Here is a 23,269-nt window from a genome sequence, read left to right as displayed (position 1 = left end):
TGAAAAGTTTCTATCTACTGCCTTTTCACCAACCTTATTACTTTTGTTACTCACTAAACCTACTTCACCCTCTTTTGTCATATTTCCCTCGTCTGTTCTCTCCTATTTACTAACACTTGGGAGAGGGGAATATCAATAGTATCGCAGAAGTAAATTCCATTCAAAATACATATCATTGACAGTAATGTTTATTTTATCTCTCTCTCTCCCTCATATATATATATATATATATATATATATACTGGTGGTTGTGAGTATTACTTTTTGGCTCGCTCAGAGTTTTTTATATGCACATATATTCAGTGCTAAGTACTTTCTTTGACACAATTTTAGATCTTCAGATGACTCGAGAAATGAATTTAGATGTAAATGCATATTTTTTAAACTTCTATGGATATACAATGGGCATTCCAAAAATAATGCCTCCTATTTTTTATTCTGTCCACATGGATCAGAGGGATTACAAATTGCATTGTTATGATGACTGAACTTGTGCATTCATGACCTGAAAGTTTCATCTGTGTTGCGGTGCGAGACTTTAAGAAAGTCATAAATGCACGTCAGAAGTAGAGATGCATCATTGAATTCCTGGCAAAAGTGCATTGTGAATGGTGGTGACTATGTAGAAAAATAAATTTTACTGAACAAAAGGTTGCTTGTCTTAATGGCATTACTTGTATTCATAGTTCTTTAACTTTTTGAGTTAAAAATAGAAGAAAATAGAAACTTTTGGAACTACCTTCATAGAAACACAAATTTACATCTGAAAATTACAAAAAATCTGAAAATTATGCATTTTTAGCAGGCTATATATAATATAGCCTGCTAAAAATGCATAATTTTTTTCTTTAACTAATATATACATACATTACTAGTGGAACCCTTTCAAAATTCCATAGTGCCTCCTACTGTAGAATCTATAATTTATTGTTAATAATATTCGTTTTCAAATAAATGTTTGTCAAGGTCAATATTATTAAGAAACAAATGACACTTCTGTAAAAATAATTATCATTATCAGCTAAATATTCTTTAAATGTTTGTTCATTTAAAATTGTAGCTATTTTTAATTTTAAAACAAATATTCTCCATCTTTATGTAAAAATAATTGTCAGCTACATATTCTTCGAATAAAAAACCCAAAACAAAACGAATTTCACCTTTTTGAGATGTATTTATTCAAAATTGTACTGCTTTGGACGACATAATTTAATTTTGTAAACAATTCATTTTAAAATGAGTAAAGTCAGATTTTTTTTTTTACCTTAGCAGCATCAGATTAATCACCAATCATCACTTTGTTGATCAGATCTAAATTTTTTTTTAAATGTGTGTAAAAGGAGATAAGCTATGTACCAAAAAATATACGGCATAATCACGTTGACACACTGGTTCCCGTCAGATAACCGAAGTTAAGCAATGTAGAGCCTGGCTAGTATCGGATGGGTAACCGTTTGGGATTTCTAGGCGCTGTATGTGCTTTCCGCTTATCTCGGAATTGTTTCCAGTCGTTCTGTATCTCCACTTTCCATTGATATTCAACAATGTCGACTCAGGAGAGGTGTGGTTTGAGATTGCACAACTCTTGCCACAAAAGATTAATGTGCAGGCACCCTTACTGTGGGTATTCATAGTCTGTCAAGACTGAAGGAAGTCTTTTTATATACCAAAATGAAACGTTTATTTTGATGCTAATTTATATTTCAAAATAGATGGTTAATCTCGAGATACCCTGTTATGAACTTTTTTATAAGTTATCCGCTTTCAATTTATTTCTGTTTTGATTTTGATTTATTTTTTTTTATTTATATAAGCTACAAAAGAATGTTTGCTTCATTCCTGATGAAAATCATCAGGCTGCCTTTGAAATGAAATGTAAATGTTTCTATGTAATTTGTTTGGCATGAATGTTTTGATATTTTTACTATTAAGCTCGTCTGAGTCTATTTTTGAAGGAATGTGGGGAGACATGACTTGGCCTTTACTAACAAAACCTCCAAAAACCATTAGTTTGAAGAAATTTGGTCTTCATGACACGCAAGACTTTGTGGGAACTGTTATTCAATACTTTGTTCAACTGTGATGACCATGTGGTACCTCCCGGTTCAACAACATCACTGATCCCAGCATTGTTTCCATGGCTTTTTCCTTTGTCTTCTCGTCTGGTTGTGTCGTCTCTCACATTTGTGGCTGAACCAAAGTATTTTTGATTGAACCGGATGTTTGACTTTGTTAAAGAGTTTTTTGACTTTTGTCAGGCAGTTCTCTTGAGCCATCACTGTAGTTGGCCCCTGCGACTCTTGTATCAAGAGCAGTGAATATCTTTGTTCAACACTTTCTAGTTACCATTTTGATGCCCATCTCTATCGCTTAAGTTCACATTGCTATGCCTGAATCTTTCTACATCTTGTTTGGAGTTTCTCAAAGTTTTTGTACAGACAGAACATCTGCTATGATCTTTCCTACTAGTTCTTTCACATCACCATCACACTTCTGTAGCCCACATCTCATGGCCTTTAATGTATTCAAAGAACATTGAGCTGCAGCTAAAATTTCTGAATTTATTTGCAATTCGGCATAAAGTATCATTAAGTATCATGCCAGTCACTCTATTCCAATATTCCAGTCTTTTCCAGTTATCTATGGTCTCCAATTTTCAAACCTCTAATAATACACGGGAAACATTTACCTGAACTTTGCTAGTATTAAATACTTTGAATGCTTCTGAAATGAAAGAATATAACTTATTAGATTTATCCTAAACACCTTGTATTCACAAATTATTAAATATTCACGTTATCTTAATCATGTTATATTATATTTTGAAATCTGTCTATGATTTTTTTTTATCTGTAGTGCCCTGAAGAAGTGGGGGAGTATGAACAATATTGTTAAAGAAAAACAGAAGATCATTCAAATGGAAAGAGCTCGATTTGGTCGATGTGAGTATTTAAGAAAAGGAAAAAAAAGAAGCATTTCATTCTTGTGACAATTAATTTTGTAGGGATATTGACTAGCATGATTAAAACAATTTATGATATATATTTCAAAATTTTTTATGTCCATATATATAGTCTTAAATGCATTAGGTTGGTCATGTAAAATATGCAATCCACAGACTACATGTGGGCCTTTACAAGCACACTGCATCTTTTGTTTTTTAATTTAAATTGTAAGCGACTTCCACTTTTGAAACCTGTTAGTAAAACTAAAACCCTAATATATTATGTTCCTTTACTTAATCTATGTATGTTGTTTAAATATATTTGGACAAATACGCATTTTCTTTTTATGTTTATTTCATTTATCATATGTGAAAAATTCGTATTTTTTAACTAAATTAAATACACATTCATTCATTTTCTTTTACATTTAATCTTTTATATTAAAAAATTTAAAAGAAAATCTATATTTTGAACCATGTTGAGCAAACATTCATTTTATTTTCCCTTTATTTTAATTTATTGTATTTAAAAAATATTTTACTTTCCGTTTTAATTATTTCTGTAAATAAACATTTTAATAAAAATAATCAGTTTCCAGATATTCTTATGTATTGACTTACATTTTCATTGGCGTCTTCAGATGAGTTTCAAAACCAGAAAGTGCTTAGATTGGTAAATGTTCAAGATCACCATCGCATGTTTATATTTAGAACGTTTCTTAACACTTGACAATAATATATCACATTTTATGGATTTAAAAAGCAGAAAAGACACGTGTGGCCAAAGTTTCACAAGTTTTCTACAAGTTAAAAAAATATCAAAAAATTCCATGAATTAAAATAAAAATTTGTAATTTTTAGTACACAATCAAAATGATTGTACCTATTTACAATGTCTCCCCACGGGACAGAGTTAGACACCAGAGTCGTTTTTTAACACGGAGAAAAGGTACAAAAATAAAAAATCATCTCAGTCATGAAGGACTGCTCCTCCACCGAAAGAGAACAAGAAATGGAAATGCAGCATCTGAAGAACAGGTGCTACACTTTGATCTTGGCCAAAAGGCAAAGAGAAAAAAAAATTTACTATACATATTGTATATTCCTAAATAACAAAAATATTCTACAATAATTAAATGACTTAAATTAGTTGAATGTGGCTATAATCATGACAACACAAATTGGCCTACATGGCCTTCAGGAAATCCTCATCGTAAAGCTCTAATTGAGTGATTATGGAGTCACTTTTTAATTACCATTACTTTCAGGTCCTTTCTGACCTCAGAATGGTGTTGTCTGTCAGGATTATATCTATGGGTTAAATAGAATTTCGGTACTTATACAGAATATCGACTATGCTATTTTTTAGGTATTATTTTCAAGTTAAATTCAATTTTTATAGTATCTTTTGTTTATTAAATTGTTAGGCGAAAGTACCGAATTGTGAAAAGTTGTTCCCTCTCCATGCTTTTTTTTTTTTTTTTGAGTAACATTATTTTTGTATTGTTAGTATTATGCATGAGTACCAGAATCTGTCCTCGACACGACACTAAACTGCTTTGGACAAGGTGCTAATCTCTGACCCAATATCACCACTCTGGAATCTCTTTCGCAGCCCTTTCTATTGTTTATTTTTCCACTTATCCTATTCCTCAACTTTAGCAACTACTTAAACATTTCTGATTTACAACAGTTACTGTGTTATACTTGTGTCAGGGTCAGCTAGATGTGCAGCTGCAAATTGTTAAAAAAAAAGAAAAAAAGATTCCATCAAATTTTGCTTAATCAGAAAACTTATGGTGACATTACAGATGCCTTATGCACTAAGTTTCTCTTGTGGTTTGGCCATATAAAACTCTATAACACATTTGGATATTCTTTAATACCAAAACCAGACAGGAGCAGTGTACTAACAAATGTTTTGGGAAAGTCAGGAAAAGAGAAAATATCCTTTTACATTAGTGACCACATGACTAAGTCAACCAATAAAAAAAAAAAAAGCAATCCTAACAAATGGAAAAAAGTCCATCAATTGTTATTTTTACTATTTTGCCCTTTATCCAAGTAAATTTTACAGAATTGTTAAAGATAAATAAGATTCTATTTGCCAACTTAAATGTTATGTCCAACTTTTAAAATCTTCCAAACATAATTTTAGTTATTAGAAGAATAAACACAATGCATTTTTGAAATTACTTTGCCATTTGTTTTGATTCTTAGTAACAATATTATGAAGAAAAATCTTTTTAAAACATTTATTGAAGAAACTCTAGCGAAATCACCATTAAAATCCTTTATACTTCTAAATTTTTGATATGTATTATTTGAGGTGTTATATCTGAGGTGTTATTCTCACAGTGAGAATAAGACAAGAAAATTAATCCAAACAATCCTTTATATTTAAAGTTTTATCATTTTAAGAAATAATCATCTTTGAAGTAGAGCAAAACTCTTCATGTTATGATATCAAGACGATTTCTTTTGTTTATTTAGAATTAAGTGACATTGAAGAAATAAAAAAAAAACCAGTGAGGAAACTTTGACTGACATAAAAGATGCTATTAAAAAAGATGTCAGTTTGGGGGGGGGGGGGGGACAAAAATTTTAACCATGACGATTGCAAGGTGCAAACATTGTTTCTCATTAAATAAGAAACAAACAAAAAAGGTCAAGATAAAATGAAGAAATTGATGATATTAGAAAAAAAATCAATGATTAAAGACAATTAAGAATCTATTTAAATTGCATACCTTGTTAGATTGAAATATTCAAAGGATTTATTTACGATTAAAATGATGGATGCAAATCGAGAAATCAACCTAATTGAAAAAAAAAAAAAAAAAAGTAAAGAATACGGAAAAATCTCTGATGTACATACCCATCACTGAATGGAAATGTCATATTCCAAAAATTACATAAATTGATGTAGTTTTTTTAAATCAAGAAAATCAAATTTTATGACTAAACGAGAACTATGTGCCTGGAGTTGCCATATTTAATCAAGGGAGACAACTCCATTCAAATTATCGAGCTTTTAAATTCAGTCTTGTAATGGCTACAATATGCTATTAATGGCTAAAAATCGTAAAAAAATTTTTTCTCAGTATTAAAAAAACTTTATCAATTTACGTAATGTTTGGAATATGACATTTTTGTTCCTTGAAGGGTAAGTACATCAAAGATTTTCTGTATTTTTGTATTTTTAATTAGATAGAATTCTGGATAAGAACCAAATTATGTTATTTTGTTTAATTTTGTGTTCAACATGGAGTCTTTTAATGCAAAATAATGAAAAAAATGTTTAATTTCATTTTGATGTTTATTCTAATTTTTTACATAATTCCTTATAATAGAACGTTTTCACCAACTTTTCATATCTGTACTCTTAATCAAGTCCAGATATGAGTTTTACTTGCACTTATATTTTGTTCTTAATTAGTTTAAACAATATCATTTAGTTTGTTTTTTTTAATATCCCGATATATAATATTTTAAAGACGTGATTTTACATGCTTTCTATTTCTTTCTGCTATACTTTTGAAACTTTGGCCAGGGAGATAATTACAAGTATTTTATTTTTTTTTAATTTAAAGACTTTTAAAATGTTTTCATAAGTAATTTATCTCCCTTGATCTATTATTAAAAGTTAAGGAAGTATTTTGCTAGTCGTTTCTAATTATGCACATTTAATAACCAAAATCTAAACTTGAACATTTTCTTTTTGTATTAATTTTCTTAATTGCTGTTATTTAATTAAATAATTGTTCATTTAATGTAATTATAAATATAAATTGCATTTGATGACGAGAGACAGATTAAAATGTAAGCATCTTAGCTTAAATTGGAGGTCGAGGATACTGAAGGGACAAGGAATTAAAAATAAAAACCTTAACTTTTTAAAGGCGATCAGTTTCATACATTAAACTGATCTTGTTACATTGTGGGTGTGAGGTAGAGAGAAAGACAATATTCACTTTATTTGAAATATTACCAATTACTGCCCTTATTCTTTATTGAGTTATCTCCCTTGCACTTGAAAACCGTTTCAATTTATTTATTTATTTATTTTTAAAGATTGCTTCCTAATAGACATTTGCTAAAAGAATTCTATATTAATAATTGAATTTCTGTCCCCCCCCCCTCCCCAAAGAATCTCTAACTTAAAAAATATAACTTAAAAATAAACAAAACTGGAAATGGATTTAGTACTGAGACAGCAAAATAAAGATCAGCACACAGTTGGTAAAGGTTTTAATCATAAATGCACATGTAGAGTTGGGATGAGTGAGTGTGTTGCAGATAACCGTTTCTTTTTAGTAGAATTGCTGCATCTGTATACATCTGAATGGCTTTGTTTGAAATGAAGAAAAAGGTATCACCAAATTTTTTTGCTGAAAGAACAAACATCTATATATATATAAAAGGCAAAACGGCTGTGTGCGTTTTTGTATGTCCACGAAAGACTTTTTTCGTGGGGTTCTTGACTATGTTACATTTATTTAGAACTTTCCTTATACTTCCTAGATTATAATATCTACGATTCACGAACGGATGTCGTCTCTACATTTATTTTTATTAACTTTTAAAAAAAGTCCCTGGTTCCTGTGTTTGTTTCTCTTTCTCGTATAAAGTGAAACTGATTGAAGCAAATCAAACTGCCTGGCCTTCCGGCCGGGGCGTCCAGAAACCCTTCATATCAGACAATTGCTATTCAAATGGACACTGCCAGAGCTCCCCTTGTGGCGAGCTGGTTTTCCCCAACATCGTTGGAAAACAAATAAAACTGCAGAAAGCCAGATGTTCATTTCTGCAAGTCAACTTTTTGATTGACATCACTAAATTTGAACACTTTTCACTTCCTTTGATGTCATAGCGTAGCGGTAAGATGTCGGCTTTTCTTTCACTTTCTTTTCCGCCTTCGCGTTAGTCACGGGTTCGAGCCTGCCTGCCTCCTACTTTTTTTCTTTTGCTCAACACATACCTCCAAACACCTGGGCAATGCCCGGCACCTCCACGAGTCTTATATACAATTTAAATCAACTTTATTCAATGCAAAATATTGTCTGGAAAGAATTATAGAGACACAAAAATGACAGATTCATTTGGCTGGTATGTATGTACTAATAAAATGGGAATTAAGTTCAAGAGTTCTATCTCGTCTCACAGTACCATTATAAAATACAAGATGTTATATTTTTAGTGTATGGTAGCAAGAATTGGAAAACACGAATGAAATATATTTAAAATTATTTATTTACAAGGATAAATGGAAAATGTTCCCAAGGTATTCTTGTATGACACACTTGTTCAGAAGTCTATTTTTTCGCAGTTTCAAATGCATGTGACGTCTTTTTATTATTTTGGATTGCAATTCTTTTTGTGGATTTGAGTCTGAACGTATTATTAGATAGACAAATATGATCTTTTGAAATCATCACAAAGAGTTGTATATGACTTTTCTCGGCAACGTCTCCAAAGAAAATGTTCATGAATGGGCGCAAAATAGTTTGGCCAGAAATGGAAGAAGGTCACACATGCACAGTGTTCTAATCCCCAAATGTATCACTCGATGAGTGATAGCATGCAAATTCAAACAGAAATGGGTCTTAATTATTTAGCTGCTACAAATGTAACAACAATAATGGTGAGGAGGATAGTTTTGTATTTTCCTTATTACTATTAGGACTTTCTGGTATTCTAACAGGTGGTGTGCAGACATCTACTGGACATAGGATTATCATCTTCATTAATTGATTTAGCAACTAAGTCTTGTATGTTGACGATAGTTTTGAGATCAGAATATAGACATAGATGAGCATAGAGAGGATTGATTTTTAGTAAATTAGACTTGATGTGATTTTTGATATATACTTGGACTCGTTTTCCCCATGAAGAATTGAAGTATCAGAAGTAGACTTACAGCTATACTTAAATAGTTTATCATGGGTCACATTCATACCTAGTAAAGTAACAATCAAATAGAATGTAGAGAATCTGGTAGAAAAATTTTCTAACAGGATGGCCCCATGTTGCGAGAATTCAATTATTTGTATGGCCTTTCATAGTGTTCAATTTAGTTTCTCAATTTGGGTAATATCTACATGCTTTCAAAGTCACACGTTTTTTTCTATGTAGGTAGTTAGTAGTTTCTTTCTGAGAGAAAGTAATTTTCTCTCTCTAGAGCATATTGGGCATGACAAATACAGCAAATAGTTCAGACAGTGGATTACAGTTTTGCTTGCCATATCTTTATATGGAAATACAAAGATAAAACTGAAGTATTTATTGATTATAGTAGGTATTTGTTACCATGTAGGTATTGATTCTGTTATGTTCTATTTGTTGGTGATTAAAATTGTACTGAGACACCAACACTAGATCAGCATACTATTGGTAAAATTTTATTCATAAACCAATATATAGTAAGAAGGATAAGGAATTAAATAATCCATTGTGTCTAGCGATAGAAAGACCGAGTTTATTCAGGAGATGTAAGAATATAATTTACAATACATTTTATATATTAGTCATTTGCGTTTTATCTGATTGCTATGACCTCAATACAAATTAATCAACACTACTACAAGGCCACAAACTTAAAAGAACTCTTTGAAAAAAAAAAAAAATCCTAAAACCATTCTAAATTTCTTAAAAAGAGCAAATCTTTACAATAAAATATAAATACCATCAAATAACCAACTATACTAAAACATTGCCTGAATATACCCAGCAAAAATCGACTCTAAAAGTATAAAAAATTTAAATCTTGAATACAGCATTAAATGACCCCAAGAAGATTGATATGCTGGTTAAGCAAACAAACAAACATTTTATATATTAATGTTTTACTTTGCAATCTATATTTTTATCTTTATTTCTCTCTCTTTAGTGGATCTTTTTCAATTAAAAGCTGCCATAGAACAACATAAACAACAGACTGGAGAAGTTTTAAAGAAATTTGAATTATCTGAAGAGCAGGAACAGCAAGAGGTAATTTTTCCATAAAAAAAAAAAAAAAAATTGTCTACTTTATATAAAATTCATGTTTTGGTATCTTTATGGACCATCATTTTTTAAAAAGATCATTTAATTTAGTGCCTGTTTTCTGTGTTTTGTGTGTGTTTAGATATATTGTTCTTATTTACTGGCCTCCCTACGAGGGCAGAGTTGGACACAAGGTCAGTTTTTAATGTGGGGAAAATCCAGCTTCCCAAAAAAGGGTCACTCTGGATAGGAACAAAAATAAAAATTTCTGCAGTAATAAAATATATCTCCTCCACTGACTGAGAACAGAAAAGGTGAAGTTTAGTATCAGAACAGATACTACACTTTGTTCCTAACCAAAAGATTGTTTCCAAAAGAAAATCAAACGTGTACATCTGCTAATTAGCTTACAACAGTAGTTATGCTTTTACTATCATGACTTGTGGACTGACTTCCCTATCTTGGTTGTTATAGACACAACGTTTCGGCCGTTTTGCCCTCTGACCTTCATCAGGTGTTTTGTATCGAACTGGGGAACCGTTTGTTAGGAGTCTCGAACCCAACCCTTTATTATTATTACGGGGGTACCGTGTTCAGACTCCAGCTAGGCTCTGGGACATAGTTGCTGATTCTCTGTTTTGAATGTTACTTTTCACTTTACATATGGCCGAGTGGTCCTAGACGTTGTATCAAAGTTTACAGTTACCCAAAGGTGCTGAGTTCAATCCTGAATGAAGACAGTGAAAAGTAACATTCAAAACAGAGAATCAGCAACTATGTCCCAGAGCCTAGCTGAAGTCCGAACACAATACCCCCATAATAATAATATAGGGTTGGGTTCTAGACTCCTAACAAACGGTTCCCCAGTTCGATACAAAACACCTTATGAAGGCCGGAGTGCAAAACGGCCGAAATGTTGTCTATAACAACCAAGATGAGGAAGTCAGTCTGACAATCTCAATCAATGAAAACACCTCATCTCAAAAATACAGACAATTACTATCATGACTTGTCTTCTCCAAAAACAAGTGTTGAAATATTGGAAATAATTTGAGTATGAACATCTTTCAATACTAACTTTGTTTGATCATGTGATCAGGAAGAGTTAACCATCTCTTTCAAGGAGCAGCTTCTGATTCGCTAGAGACCCTGTGTACACCTCCATAATAGATTCAAGGACTCCTGCAATGCAAACTTCCTGACATGCTTCTTAAACACAAAAAGCTGGAGGAACTGGTCAGTGGTCATCAACAATAAATTGGAAGGAGAAGAGGCACAGCAAGGAAAAGCTGACTATTGGCCAAGAGAAAACCTATCATCCAATGAGAAGTTCTGTTTCTCAGTCAACCTGCAGTCATCTACAGACAGAGGAGACAAATAATTTTAGATTTATGTTGGTAACGTTTTATTAGTTTGTAACTTTACTATGTAAACATAGCTTTACCCTTGACGAACATGAAAAAAAAATTAGGTGCTTGTACAGTATAATGGAATTTCAAAACAAATGTGTGTCCTGCTGAAATTGGTGTAAATTCTAAAAAATGATCCAGTAGAAAAATACTTGTAAGTAAAAATAGAATTTATCGAATGATTGAGATTCATCATATGTTTTATCATATGTAAAACTAGTTGTGTAGCCAATTCTGTATGACAAACTGACTTATTTCCTTTGCTTTCCTTGAAATCCAGCATTGAAAAAATAGAAAATGTCTGACTGCTAGTGTCTATGGGTTTTTTTGTGAAAAATAGATCTACCGCATCTACTAAATCATTTTTTCATAATTTTTAGAATTTATGCTAATTTCAGCATGTTATAGTGTTTTTACTTGAATGCATTTGTTCAACATTCGGTTATACTGCACAAGCACAAAAATTATTTTTTAGATTTTTTAAAATCTCTCCACGTGGTAATAATTACTTGTTTTCTTGATACTCCACACATAATCTGAAAATAAGTGTTATAAAGGAATGCTCATTAACAATAACATTCAATGTTTAGTAATAAATGCCAATGTTACAACTATAATTATAGACCCGATCATCAGTCGCATCTTCCACTTGGTGCGGATTGCGAACCCATGTAACTTAGTTTTCACCATTCCAGTTCCAATCCATCAAGTTGATTGATGGATGCCCAACTGTTGAGCAATGTCCAATCAAAAACATTTTCTTTCCAACATCTCCTTGGCTTTCCTCTGCATTTTTTTGCCTTCTAACATACCCTCAAAGCATAACTTGGACAGGCCAGTGGTTGATCATTTGACATGGTCAAAAAGTTTAAGGGTTTTACTTTTTGATTTTATCAAATAGAAGGGTTTTGAAATGCCACAATGCGATTGGCTAGTTGTTTAATCCATGTGATACAACCAAGGCCATACAAAACTACTGGGAGGATATAAATTAAATAAACTTTTACTTTAACAGTTATCGGCACCCTTTTTGATTTTAGAATGGTGCTGTGTTTTTGGAAAGCCGTCCAACCCAGCCCGATTCTGTATTTCAATGTTGTCTTGTGATCACTGAAGAAAGTCCGTTTATGCCCTAAATAAATGAATTTGGTGACCAGATATAAAAACATAATTATGTGAGCATGGAACAAGAAATCATATACAATATTAAATGCATGTGTTGTAAAAGTTTAGACAAAAAAAATGCGTGCTGTACAAAATGTGCTTGCATATTTTTCTATAGTAATGTCTCACAAGTAGATGTTATAAACAAAGTTTGTTTTGGTTTTGCCCATGATTAATAAAAGTTCTTGTTGCAGGATCAAGAATAAGTTTTCTATGGACATAGTATGTTAACCATGGTGAAAAGCATAGATGTTGGACACATGTTTATTCAACTGTAAAGTCGTGGCAGAAAATCTTAGTTTTGTTTCTGATTCATGATCACATGAGAGGACCAGAGTACAACACCTTCTGGTGTCAGAACTAGTTATTTCTTTTAGAGATAAATTTGAGTGCTACACTATCATATAATAACTAAACATTATATATATATATATATATGTAGATTTTTTTTTTTTTTTTTTTTTTTTTTTAAACGATATTAAGGTTAGTCTCCACGTTGGAGATCGGATATTTTTTAAAAATTGCCCATTTTTTATTTTGGACGTAAACAAATATTTTATTTATTTATTTTTTAAAACAGTAATCTATGTACATGCATGTTTCGGGGCCCTACCCCCTTTCAGCGTAGTTTGTTATTAGGACTCGAACCTGGACCTTATGTAGTTCAGTCCAGTATCTTAATCCATTATGCTATGATGCCATAGACGATTTACTGTTTAGTTTTTATCATTTATATATTTACGTAGATTTTGTTGATTTTTTTTTCTAAAACGATATTAAGGTTAGTCTCCACCTTGGTACGGCCCCGAAACATATATATATATGTTTATATATATATATATATATATATATATATATATATATATATATATATATATAAACACTTTTTAATACTATCTGACTTTTAGTTGATGCATGTATTTAAAAAAAAAAAACATTTCAGTTTTTTTTTAAATTTTTTTATTTAAAAAAATTTTCTTTTTAAATGACAGTATGATTGTAAAGAGGCATCCCTGCTTTTGTTCATTATTTAGGGAAATTCTGCCATTAATAACCAGCAGTGCATTATCACTGTTGAACAAAGCGAGTGTTTATTAGACATGTGCATGCAATGTGATGATGTATGGAAGTGAAGATCACCAGTGAAGATTGAGAATACGTCTTGTATGGAAAGAAATGATGAGAATGATACGACGGATATGTAATGTGAGTCTTCAAAGACAGGCTTGATTTGATAACCATCGAAAAATATTAAAACTCAACAATATAGGGAGAACAGTAGACTTCATTGCTTTGGTTATATTGAAAGAGTTTTTAGCTTAATAGATGTAGAACAATTGAGGTAGCAGGGTCGATTGGCAGGGGAATGCCAAGGAAACATGGGAGAAAGTGATAAAAATGGACTAAGAAAAAGGAATAAAGACCTGACCAGATATAGGTTAGTTTGGAAATGAATTTCTAAAAGCTGTCTGCCACATGCTAGCATATAAACTAAAGCTAAGTGGCCGGCTATAGTTGAGGGCAATCCGAGTGCTCCCTTTTCATTAGCTGTTACACCGAGGTGTAAGGGAGGGCACCTATTTATTCCCACTTGCCCTTGTTCTTCCCCTTATAATGCTGAGTGTTTATCAAGTAGGATGTTTTTTTGTCTTTTGTATGACTCAACCGACGATTGAACCCTGGTCTCCTGGACCAGTAGCATATTAAACAGATGTTAAACCAATGATGGCATAACTAAAAACCACTGATAATTCTGTTTCTTTTTAATTTCAGGAAATCTCATCAGAAAAAATCTGGAAAACAGGTTCGGGAAGTGTGGTGATGTCAGCAATACTTATGTAAGTAATTTTGGAGCAGCATCGGGATTTCCCCTTTATGCCATTTACAGTAACTTTTCAACTTTCTTGTATTTTTGTACTGGAAAAAGGAAATTGAACCCTGACTTTATGTTGAAATGAAAGAAAAAAAGTATGAAAGGAGTGATGCATTTATTAAGTGAAGTGGAAAAATAAAATGCATTTGTGAGTTTTTTTTTTCATGTACTCGTGTGTCATTGTTTATCAAGGCCCAAAGTCCAGTTGAGAATAAGGGTTAATAATATTGTTAATGTTAGGAAATTAAAAAAGAAAGATAAAAATGTACTAAAAAAGTTAGATAATTCCATTGCAGTGAGAAGGAAAGACTGCAGGGAGAGATGAAAAAAGAATTGAACTTAATCCAATCTCATGCTGAAAAAATGGAAACAAAAAAAAAATGTGGGACAAGAGAGACATTTCTTGGATGATGGAAAAGGTGTGAAATGAGATAAAGAACAGAATTACAATAGATAAAAGTATTCATTTAATATATTGTCTCAAAATCTTTATCTAACTTTTATGTGAAATGAAAATAGGAGTAAAAATAAAAACTTGACATGAAAATAAATGCCAACGTTTAACTAAAAGATTAGAAAGTTTCGTGATTTATGAAAACAATATTCCTAAAGAAGTTAAAAAAAAAAAAAAAAAAAAATCTTATTCAGTATTTAATAGCTGATATTAAGATGAGTTCATTCAATCTGTTCAGTTTATCATGAAAATCCTATTTCAAATTTAGATATGGTAGACCAATCAACTGACTGACCGGCAGATCCTCTTCTAGATGCTGGGATCTATCTATTAAATGAATGGCAGTCATGTGTGTGTGTCTAGCTAAAATAAAAAAAATAATAAACTACAAAACAAACAGAAAGTTGATATATTCTTGACCGGCATTACCCTGACGAATATCTAAAATTAAAAATAATTTTTATATATATATATATATATATATATATATATATTTTTTTTTTAACATCAACTGTGTTAGGTTTCATCAAAGTTGGGGTGGGGAGTCAGTTTTTCAGTTATTTCCAATGTTATCTATTATATAAAGGATAGACAAATTACATTATTTTCAGTAGAGAGGATATTGGAAGAGAAATAGATGGGTAGAGAGATGGTTTTAATTACTCTTTTGCCCTGGGCAACAGCAGATAGCCCTGCTAATCTATAAGATGCACCCATTCAAACGATACATTTAACATTGAAAATTGTATTTACAACTTAAGCCTAACAGACAAAGTTTCTCATAGAAATGAGAAGACGCATCTAAAAAACAAAACTTTCTCGCACTCATTTCTTTATATACAGTGAGCTGAACATGCTTTCATTATGTCATGATGAAGAATATGATTTATCATGCCTTAACTGTCTCTTAGACCACCTGTCCCTTACTACATTGTTACTATTTACTTGCATCTCCATGAGGGCAAAATTAGACACAAGGGTGGTTTTTAATGTAGGTAATATCTAGCCAAAAGACCTTTACTACATTGTTTAGCTGACTGATTAATCTGGAAATCCAGAGACCAGTTATGTCATTTTTTTATGCAAACTTTTGTAGATAGAACATGAAAACATTTGATTTAACGAGTTTAAAAAATGTATTTTGGGGTCAAAAATTAGCCAACATTGAATGAATAAATGTTAATAAGTGTTAAATGAATAGCTTCTGACCCAGAAAACAATTCTTCCCTCTTTGTTAGAAAAATTGTTTATGAGAAATAAAGGAGAAAATAAGGGAAGTGAGAATTATGAAAGGTTGAAACCCAAAATCAGTTTTCTACTCTTCTTGATAGTGTACCTCTTTTTCTGCCCTCTTCCACCATTCCTTCTAGACAAGAAGACCAAAGCCATGGATCTTCAAAATACTGTAATCTCATTATCAGAATCATTTTTTTTTTTTTTTTTGGCTTTGTCATGGATATGGTGATAGGAATACAGAAGGAGAAAGAATTTAGTTTTACAATGGACATGTTGGTTGCTAACACCTTTTTTTAAGAAAAAAGAAAACCATCTCATTACATATAAGTCTGGTACAGCAAAGACTCAAATAAATAATCTGCTGTTTAGAAGAAAAAAAGACAGAAAGCTTTTAAGTGAAAGTAATACTTGGTGAAGCAATTTTGAAATTGGTTATTTGCAATTTCATGCTGGAGAAAGCTCATGAAGAAAAAGAAAGTTTATCGGCAGGAGAAAGAGAAGAATATGTGAAACACAAGTTTAGAGACAAAGTGATGAAACAGTTGGGCTGTTAGATCCACTACAGGATGTATGTAAGAATAATGGAAGATGCTGAAAGATATACTGTTGGATATAAAAGACCAGACTTGTGGGTGGATGAAAAAGCCTCAAGGTATCGAGTGATATTGTCGTGGAATGAGAAATTAGAAATGCATCAAAGGAAAGTGTAAACAAAGGAGTCGGTAGGTAAGATTTGAATAAGGATGTGTATCTAGAGGTAAAAAGGGAACAATATACAAAGTTAATAAGATTGAGGAAGTCGAGTTTCGGGATATATTATAAAGGAATGACCAAAAGAATGAGCTATTCAGTATAGCTAAACAGATAGCAAAGATATATGGAGTGTTATCAACAAATGAACAGGACAAGATGAATGCTTGGAAAAGCCATTATGATAAATTGTTGAATAATGAGTTTTCATGGAACTGTGAAAATGTAGAAGTTGCAGAAGCGTTATCCAATCCTGTTATAAAAATTGAGAAAAAAAGGTGGGAAGCTTTTAGATGAAGAAAGGCAAGGTTGTAGAACTTTCAGGCATTGTTGCAAAAATGTTGAAGATTTTCAGGTGAAACAAGCATTGAGATGATTACAAACTTGACAAATCGGATCATAAAGAGGTTATCCCAAATTATTACAAGGATAAAGAGGAAGCACCCAATAGAGGTAATTAAAGAAACTTAATGGATCATGTCCTAAAAGTGATTGAGATAATAATCGAGCAGCAAATAAAAAGCCAGCTTAGTATGCAGGAAATGTGAGAAAAGTATCTTAATAATAAGAAACTGTATTTTGCTTTTGTAGATCTAGAAAAAAGTTTTCACAGAATGCCAAAAGAAGTTGTCTGGTGGCTTTTGTGTAAACTAGGGCTAAATGAGTCGTTAGTGAAGGTTGTTCAAGCAATGTTCAATACATGCCAACATGTTAAACAGATGCTAAACTGAATATGATGATTGTTTCATGATGTCCATTTGTGCCAAGTTATTAGATCACAAATGAAAAAAACTAAAACAAAATAAGGAAATCAACATTTTCAAAATTTTCTTTTCAGAACTGCATCATTATTTTATATTGATAAATTCTTGAAGCGGTAAAAAAGAAAACTTTCTAATTCAATTATAATTGTTATGGTCTTGCATTTCATCATTTTTCTTTTTGTTACAGCAATGCAATAAATACTGCAGTAAAGCTCGTCGCATGGTTATATACAGGATCTCATAGTATGTTTGCTGAATGCATACATTCATTGGCTGATACATTAAATCAGGTATGTTGATACAGATCAAAAAAATTTTTAACTATAAACATTTTTGAAGAAATTCTTTAATTTCAATTCATAAAGTAAAAACATTTTTTCTTTTTATTTATGATATAAATAGTTATTTCACCTCCAAAGAATGAATCTTTTTTTTTCTAAATTTTAGATATTATTTTCCTGGTTTTATGTCAATAAAAAAAAATACCAACTTTGTAAGGGTTTGTTGAGTATTTTTCATGTTTTAGCAAGACCTACATACAGACATTTGCCCTTTATATTATAGACTAACTAGAGTATCTGGTGTGGCTCGAGTGTGTGTAGGTGGTGTAGTAAGGAACCCCGGGGGGGGGGGGGAAATAAAAAAAAAAAAAAAAAAAAGAATCAAAACAACAATAGACAGTTTGGGTGGAGAGAAGTGTTGTTAAAAAAAAAAAAGTGGTAGCAGGCAGGCTCGAACCCGTAACGCGAAGAAGGAAAAAAAAAAAAAAATTAATGTCTTAGCCGATGCATCCATGGCACAAGTGGAAGTCGAGAGCGTTGAAATTAAGCTTAGTCAATCAGAAGGAGATGATGACTTGTGAAAATGTTGGCAAAAAAAGTAACCCCTCCTTGTAAAAAGACTGCTCAGGTGAAGGAATGAATGTCAAGCTTTAAAATGATACAGATTTCGTCACATTCCGACACGTCTGTCGGAAGTTTTTGTGAGACATACACACACATACAGACACATTTTGCCTTTTATATATTAGGAGAAAAAGATGTGTAACATAGTCGAACAATCGGAGTAAATACAAGAGAAACAAAGGGAGAATAACTGTTATCAGCGTTTTCTCCACAATAATGATTATCACTTTCAACATTTGTGAACATAATTCTTCAATTATATTTGTTTTCTGTATATGAAGCTATTCCATTTCACTTTGTATAGGTTTTACTGTCATTTGAAGTGTGAGGACATTTTTTGAGACTCCTTATTTTTATTATTTTCTTTCTTGATAACACAATATTTCTAGTCCTTTTAAGACTTGGTTCATTCTGGTAAAAAGGGATGTGTATCACTCTACAATATCTTCCTTATTTGTAAATTTTCTTTCCTCTTGAATTTACACCATTTAATTGGTGTCAAAAGTTGAAGATAGTTGTCTTTTATGCTTGCTAGAGTGTTTCTGTTCTGGTGCTACTTAGTTTTGCTACCTCAAACAAATCATAAAGTACCTTTATAGACTCCAGTTCACATTTATACTGGTTTAAAAGGTGGTTACAATGTCTTTTAATAATTCATTTTGGATGTTGGATGATATGTCTGCCAACGCGTTTCCCAACAGTGCTTTCTTTCCAACTAACTTTTCCATTTTTATAATCTTTAACATTGATTTTCACTACTCAAATACAAGATTGGGAAACGACTTTATATTTTATTTCTCATAACAAATATACATTATTAATAGTTTTTTTGTTTTTTTTTGTTTGGTTCATTCTGCCATTAAATGGTGTCTATCAGTCTATAACAGAAAACATTCATTCTCTAAAAAAACATATGGTAGAAATATTTGATAAAACAAGAAATTGTTTTGTTTAATGATTTGTATTATTTGTTTATAGGCATGAAATACTGTCATAATCCATGTACGGTTATTTTATGAAAATAAGTTCCACTTTGAGGATGTATTAACTATTATAATCGCAATCTATAGTATTAGGAAATCATATAGATCGATGTCAGACAGCGTAATCTGTTAAAAAAAATTGTGTGTAGGTGACAAAAATAGTTATGTTTTTTTTTTTTTTTTTTCAAATATTGGGAGACCGTTTTGAGGAAAATATTTTGCAAGAATCAAGTTGAACAATTTACAAGATCAAGTTTAACAGACCTGAATTACTGCACTAGTATTTGTGATCTTTGTAAACTGTTTTCGGCCAGAAATTTGGCTGTTAAGTGGTCAAAGTCCATCGATTTGACTTTTGAGAACTCTACCAAACTCCTCCGCCAATTTTGGGTCTAAACACTTGAAATTTTAGATATAGGTTCCTTGGACATGGATCTAACTTAACTTGATTTGAGCCCAAAACAAATGTTAAGGGGTCATAATAGGGGTCAAAGTTTAAAAAAATTTGACCTTTGCGGTCTCTACCAAATTACTGGGACAATTTCTGGTTTAAACATTTGAAATTTTACATAAAGGGTATTTAGAGGTAAGGAAAGCTTTTTAATCAGTTTGGGACGAAAATTTGAGCTACCAATATATAAATGTATGTATGTATGTTTGCATGTCTGCCAAAAACTTTTGACAGAGGTGACGAATTTTCACAAGATCAGTATCGTTTTGAAGCTCGACCCTTCAGACGACAAATACCGAAAAATTGGCTAAAAACATGAATTTCTTCACCCTCAACTGGACACTTTTCTACAGGGAGGGGTCGCTTTTTTCGCCGATATTTTCGAAAGTGATCCCCTCTTTTCGATTGTCTAGCCTTAATTTAAACCTATGTCACTTCCGGTTTGGCAGTGGTTGTAACAGCAAAGACGTCAAGTCTCCCCCCCCCCCATTCTTTTCCTCCTTCGCGATACAGGTTTGAGCCTGCCTTCCTACTACCACTTTTTTTTTCTTTTTTTTTTTTTTTTGCTCAACATACACCTCCAAACACCCAGGCAATGCTGGGTACCCATGCTAGTATATATATATATATATATATATATATATATATATATATATATAGTATCCAACATAAGACCATAGCACATGTAAAGTAAATTATAATTAGATTTGAAATGAAGCTGCACACATTCTTCAAAAATAAAGAGATTCTGCACATAAAAGTACATAGCATAAGATATATATACACACACACACACACACTATCTGGCCTTTGGGCCGAGATCAAAGGATAGTAGCTGTTCTTCAGATGCTGCACTTCAATTTATTGTTCTGTCAGTGGAGGAGAAGTCCTTCACGACTGAGACAATTTTTAATTTTTGTTCCTTTTCTCCACATTAAAAACGGCCCTAGTGTCTAACTCTGTCCTGTGGGGAGGCATTGTAAATAGGAATATAAATATTGTAAGAAGTCTCCAAGGATCGATTACATTTCAACAGTTCTATGTCTCCTCAGGACAATTATTTTATCTAAAAAAAATATATTCAGAAATGAAAATATATATAATAGCTTGCCTTAGTTGATGTTTTCGAATTTCAAAATTATTTTTCATTTATGAAGCCATCCAATTAAATATTAAAGTTAAACACATTGAATTAACAAGATAAGCTGAATTACTTATTGCAAATTCAAACATATTTTCTGTAATTTTAATCTATTTAAAAATTTTGTGGATAATTTATAAGGTGAGATGAATCAGAATATTGCATTTTTTCTTTTTTTTTTATTTCTTATCTTTTTTTACCCTTTTTTGCCTTTTGTTTTAAAAAAAAAAAAAAAAAAAAAAAGCCATATTTGGGTAGTTTGATGAACCTTGTCTACTGGTGGTGTAGTGTTGCCTAGATGAAATATGTATATTCCTATTTACCACCACCTCCCATGATGATAAATATATTTTCTGTAATTTTAATGCATTTAAAAATGTTGGTGATAATTTGTACAATAAAATGAACTGGAATATTCCATTTCTTTTCCTGCCTTTTTTTTGTATGAAATTGGCTGATTTAGTGTTGCCAAGACAATATGTATGCTCCTATTTATCCCCCTTTTCACAATGACAGAATTAGACACAGAATTTCACATTGCACTAGAGAGTATCCTATACCTTTACAAAGCCACAGTTTGTCCATGCATGGAGTATTGTTGTCACATCTATCACTAGTCTTCCACTCTTAGACAGAGTTCAAAATGTCTCAAATCTAATAGGTTGTGCACTGTCAGCCAAGCTCTAACCTCTGTCCCGTTGCTGCAATGTTCCTGTATCTGTTTTACAAGTATTTTAATGGAATGTGCTCTGATGAATGCATAGCAGTTGTCCCTCCTTGACGTACATACTCTCGACTAACCCAACAAGGCGCAAAATCCCACTCCTACACTGTTGAGGTTTGTAGATGCTGGAAAGCCTTCTATTTTAAAGTTTCTTCTCTCAAACTGCTAGACTTTGAGATTTCCTTTCTGTTTTCTGCTTCCCTGACTAATGACCTGCACAAGTTTAAATGCAATGTGAACAAACATCTTGCTGCTCAACTCCCCACAGTTTCCCATTAGAAACAATCCCAAATAGTAGAAATATGCTTTGTTTTGGATGAAAAAGAGTTTAAAAAAAAAAGAAAATGTGGTCAGTTTTTTAATGTGGGGAAAATTCAGCTCCTAAAAAGGGTGCATTCTGGATTGCAATAAAAATTGCAGCAGTCCAAGATTTCTCCTTCACTGATTGAGAAAAGATGAAGTATAATATCAGAATAGATACTATAATGCTCATGCTCAAGTCTGTCTGCTAATCAGGTGATGGCAACTGCTTTGATTATGTTTTATCAAACAACAAATGTTTAAATATTAGCAAAAGTTTGCATTATAAACCTCTTTCAATCTTTAACTATTTGGTCATTTAATCAGGATAAGTGATCCAAGTCTCTCAAAACGAGTCTTCAACAAGGAAGCTTCTGATTGGGTAGAGACCCATGAAGGAGGAGGAAGTTAAAGGATTCCTCCTGATATCGTGTATAACTTCCTGTCTTGCTAAACACAAAACATCCAGAGAGACTGGCCATCAACAAACTGTTGTATACACATTTCAAATAAAACCTATTGCATAAATTTGAGAACAGAATAAAGATATGCAGAAAGGAAAAACGAGCTGCTAGCCACAGGAGAGAACCTACTATGTAATGTCCAAATAAGCATCATTCCATTAAACAGGCAAATCATAAATGAACATTTTAAAGCTTTCAATATTAAAAATTGATCTAATTTTTACTTTTTTTGCTTGAATTCTATTTAGATTTTACTTGGTATCGGCCTTTATCACTCCATGAAGAAACCTGATGGTGTTCATCCGTAAGTTTCAATTACTTTTCTTTTTTCATACATACTAACTATTCATTTTATTTTTTCATCTTTCATAATTAAGAACAGTTATATAACCCAGAAAAGATTTTTTTTTAAACATTGACTCAAATTTGCAAAAATGATCCTGCATATGTTGTATAAATTTTGATATTAGTTCAATTGATTTATTTTTGTAATGGTGGTCTCTATTCACAGGAGTTATGTTTTCATTAATCATAAATAACTAGTTGTACTTATCCGGCATATCTGGAAGCATTTTACTTTCACTATTTGTTTAATATTTATTTATTTATTTTCAAAAATCAAATTATTTTTTTTTTAAATGATTTTGAAAGATAAATTTAATTATTATAGATAGAACATTCCTTATTAAATTATTGAGACAAATTATTATAAACCTATAAATA

At 31.6% G+C, this 23,269-nt stretch overlaps 1 protein-coding gene across 5 annotated transcripts in view; it reads left to right on the top strand.

Moving 5' to 3' along the window:
* LOC145254755 (proton-coupled zinc antiporter SLC30A9, mitochondrial-like) overlaps positions 1–23,269 on the top strand; it is a 134,671-nt gene that overhangs the window by 58,852 nt on the left and 52,550 nt on the right. For all 5 annotated transcript variants that reach the window (XM_080113511.1, XM_080113503.1, XM_080113532.1 and 2 more), the window contains 5 exons: positions 2,857–2,942; positions 9,834–9,934; positions 14,275–14,339; positions 17,766–17,868; positions 22,795–22,850. In XM_080113511.1, coding sequence (XP_079969637.1) covers positions 2,857–2,942; positions 9,834–9,934; positions 14,275–14,339; positions 17,766–17,868; positions 22,795–22,850 — 411 coding nt within the window. The remainder of the gene's footprint in view (positions 1–2,856; positions 2,943–9,833; positions 9,935–14,274; positions 14,340–17,765; positions 17,869–22,794; positions 22,851–23,269) is intronic.

Source organism: Euprymna scolopes, chromosome 3 (assembly GCF_053919585.1).
Source record: "Euprymna scolopes isolate OS-2025 chromosome 3, ASM5391958v1, whole genome shotgun sequence".
Lineage (NCBI taxonomy): Eukaryota > Metazoa > Mollusca > Cephalopoda > Sepiida > Sepiolidae > Euprymna > Euprymna scolopes.
Note: the sequence above shows the minus strand (reverse complement) of the source record. Positions and strands in the feature narration are given on the sequence as shown.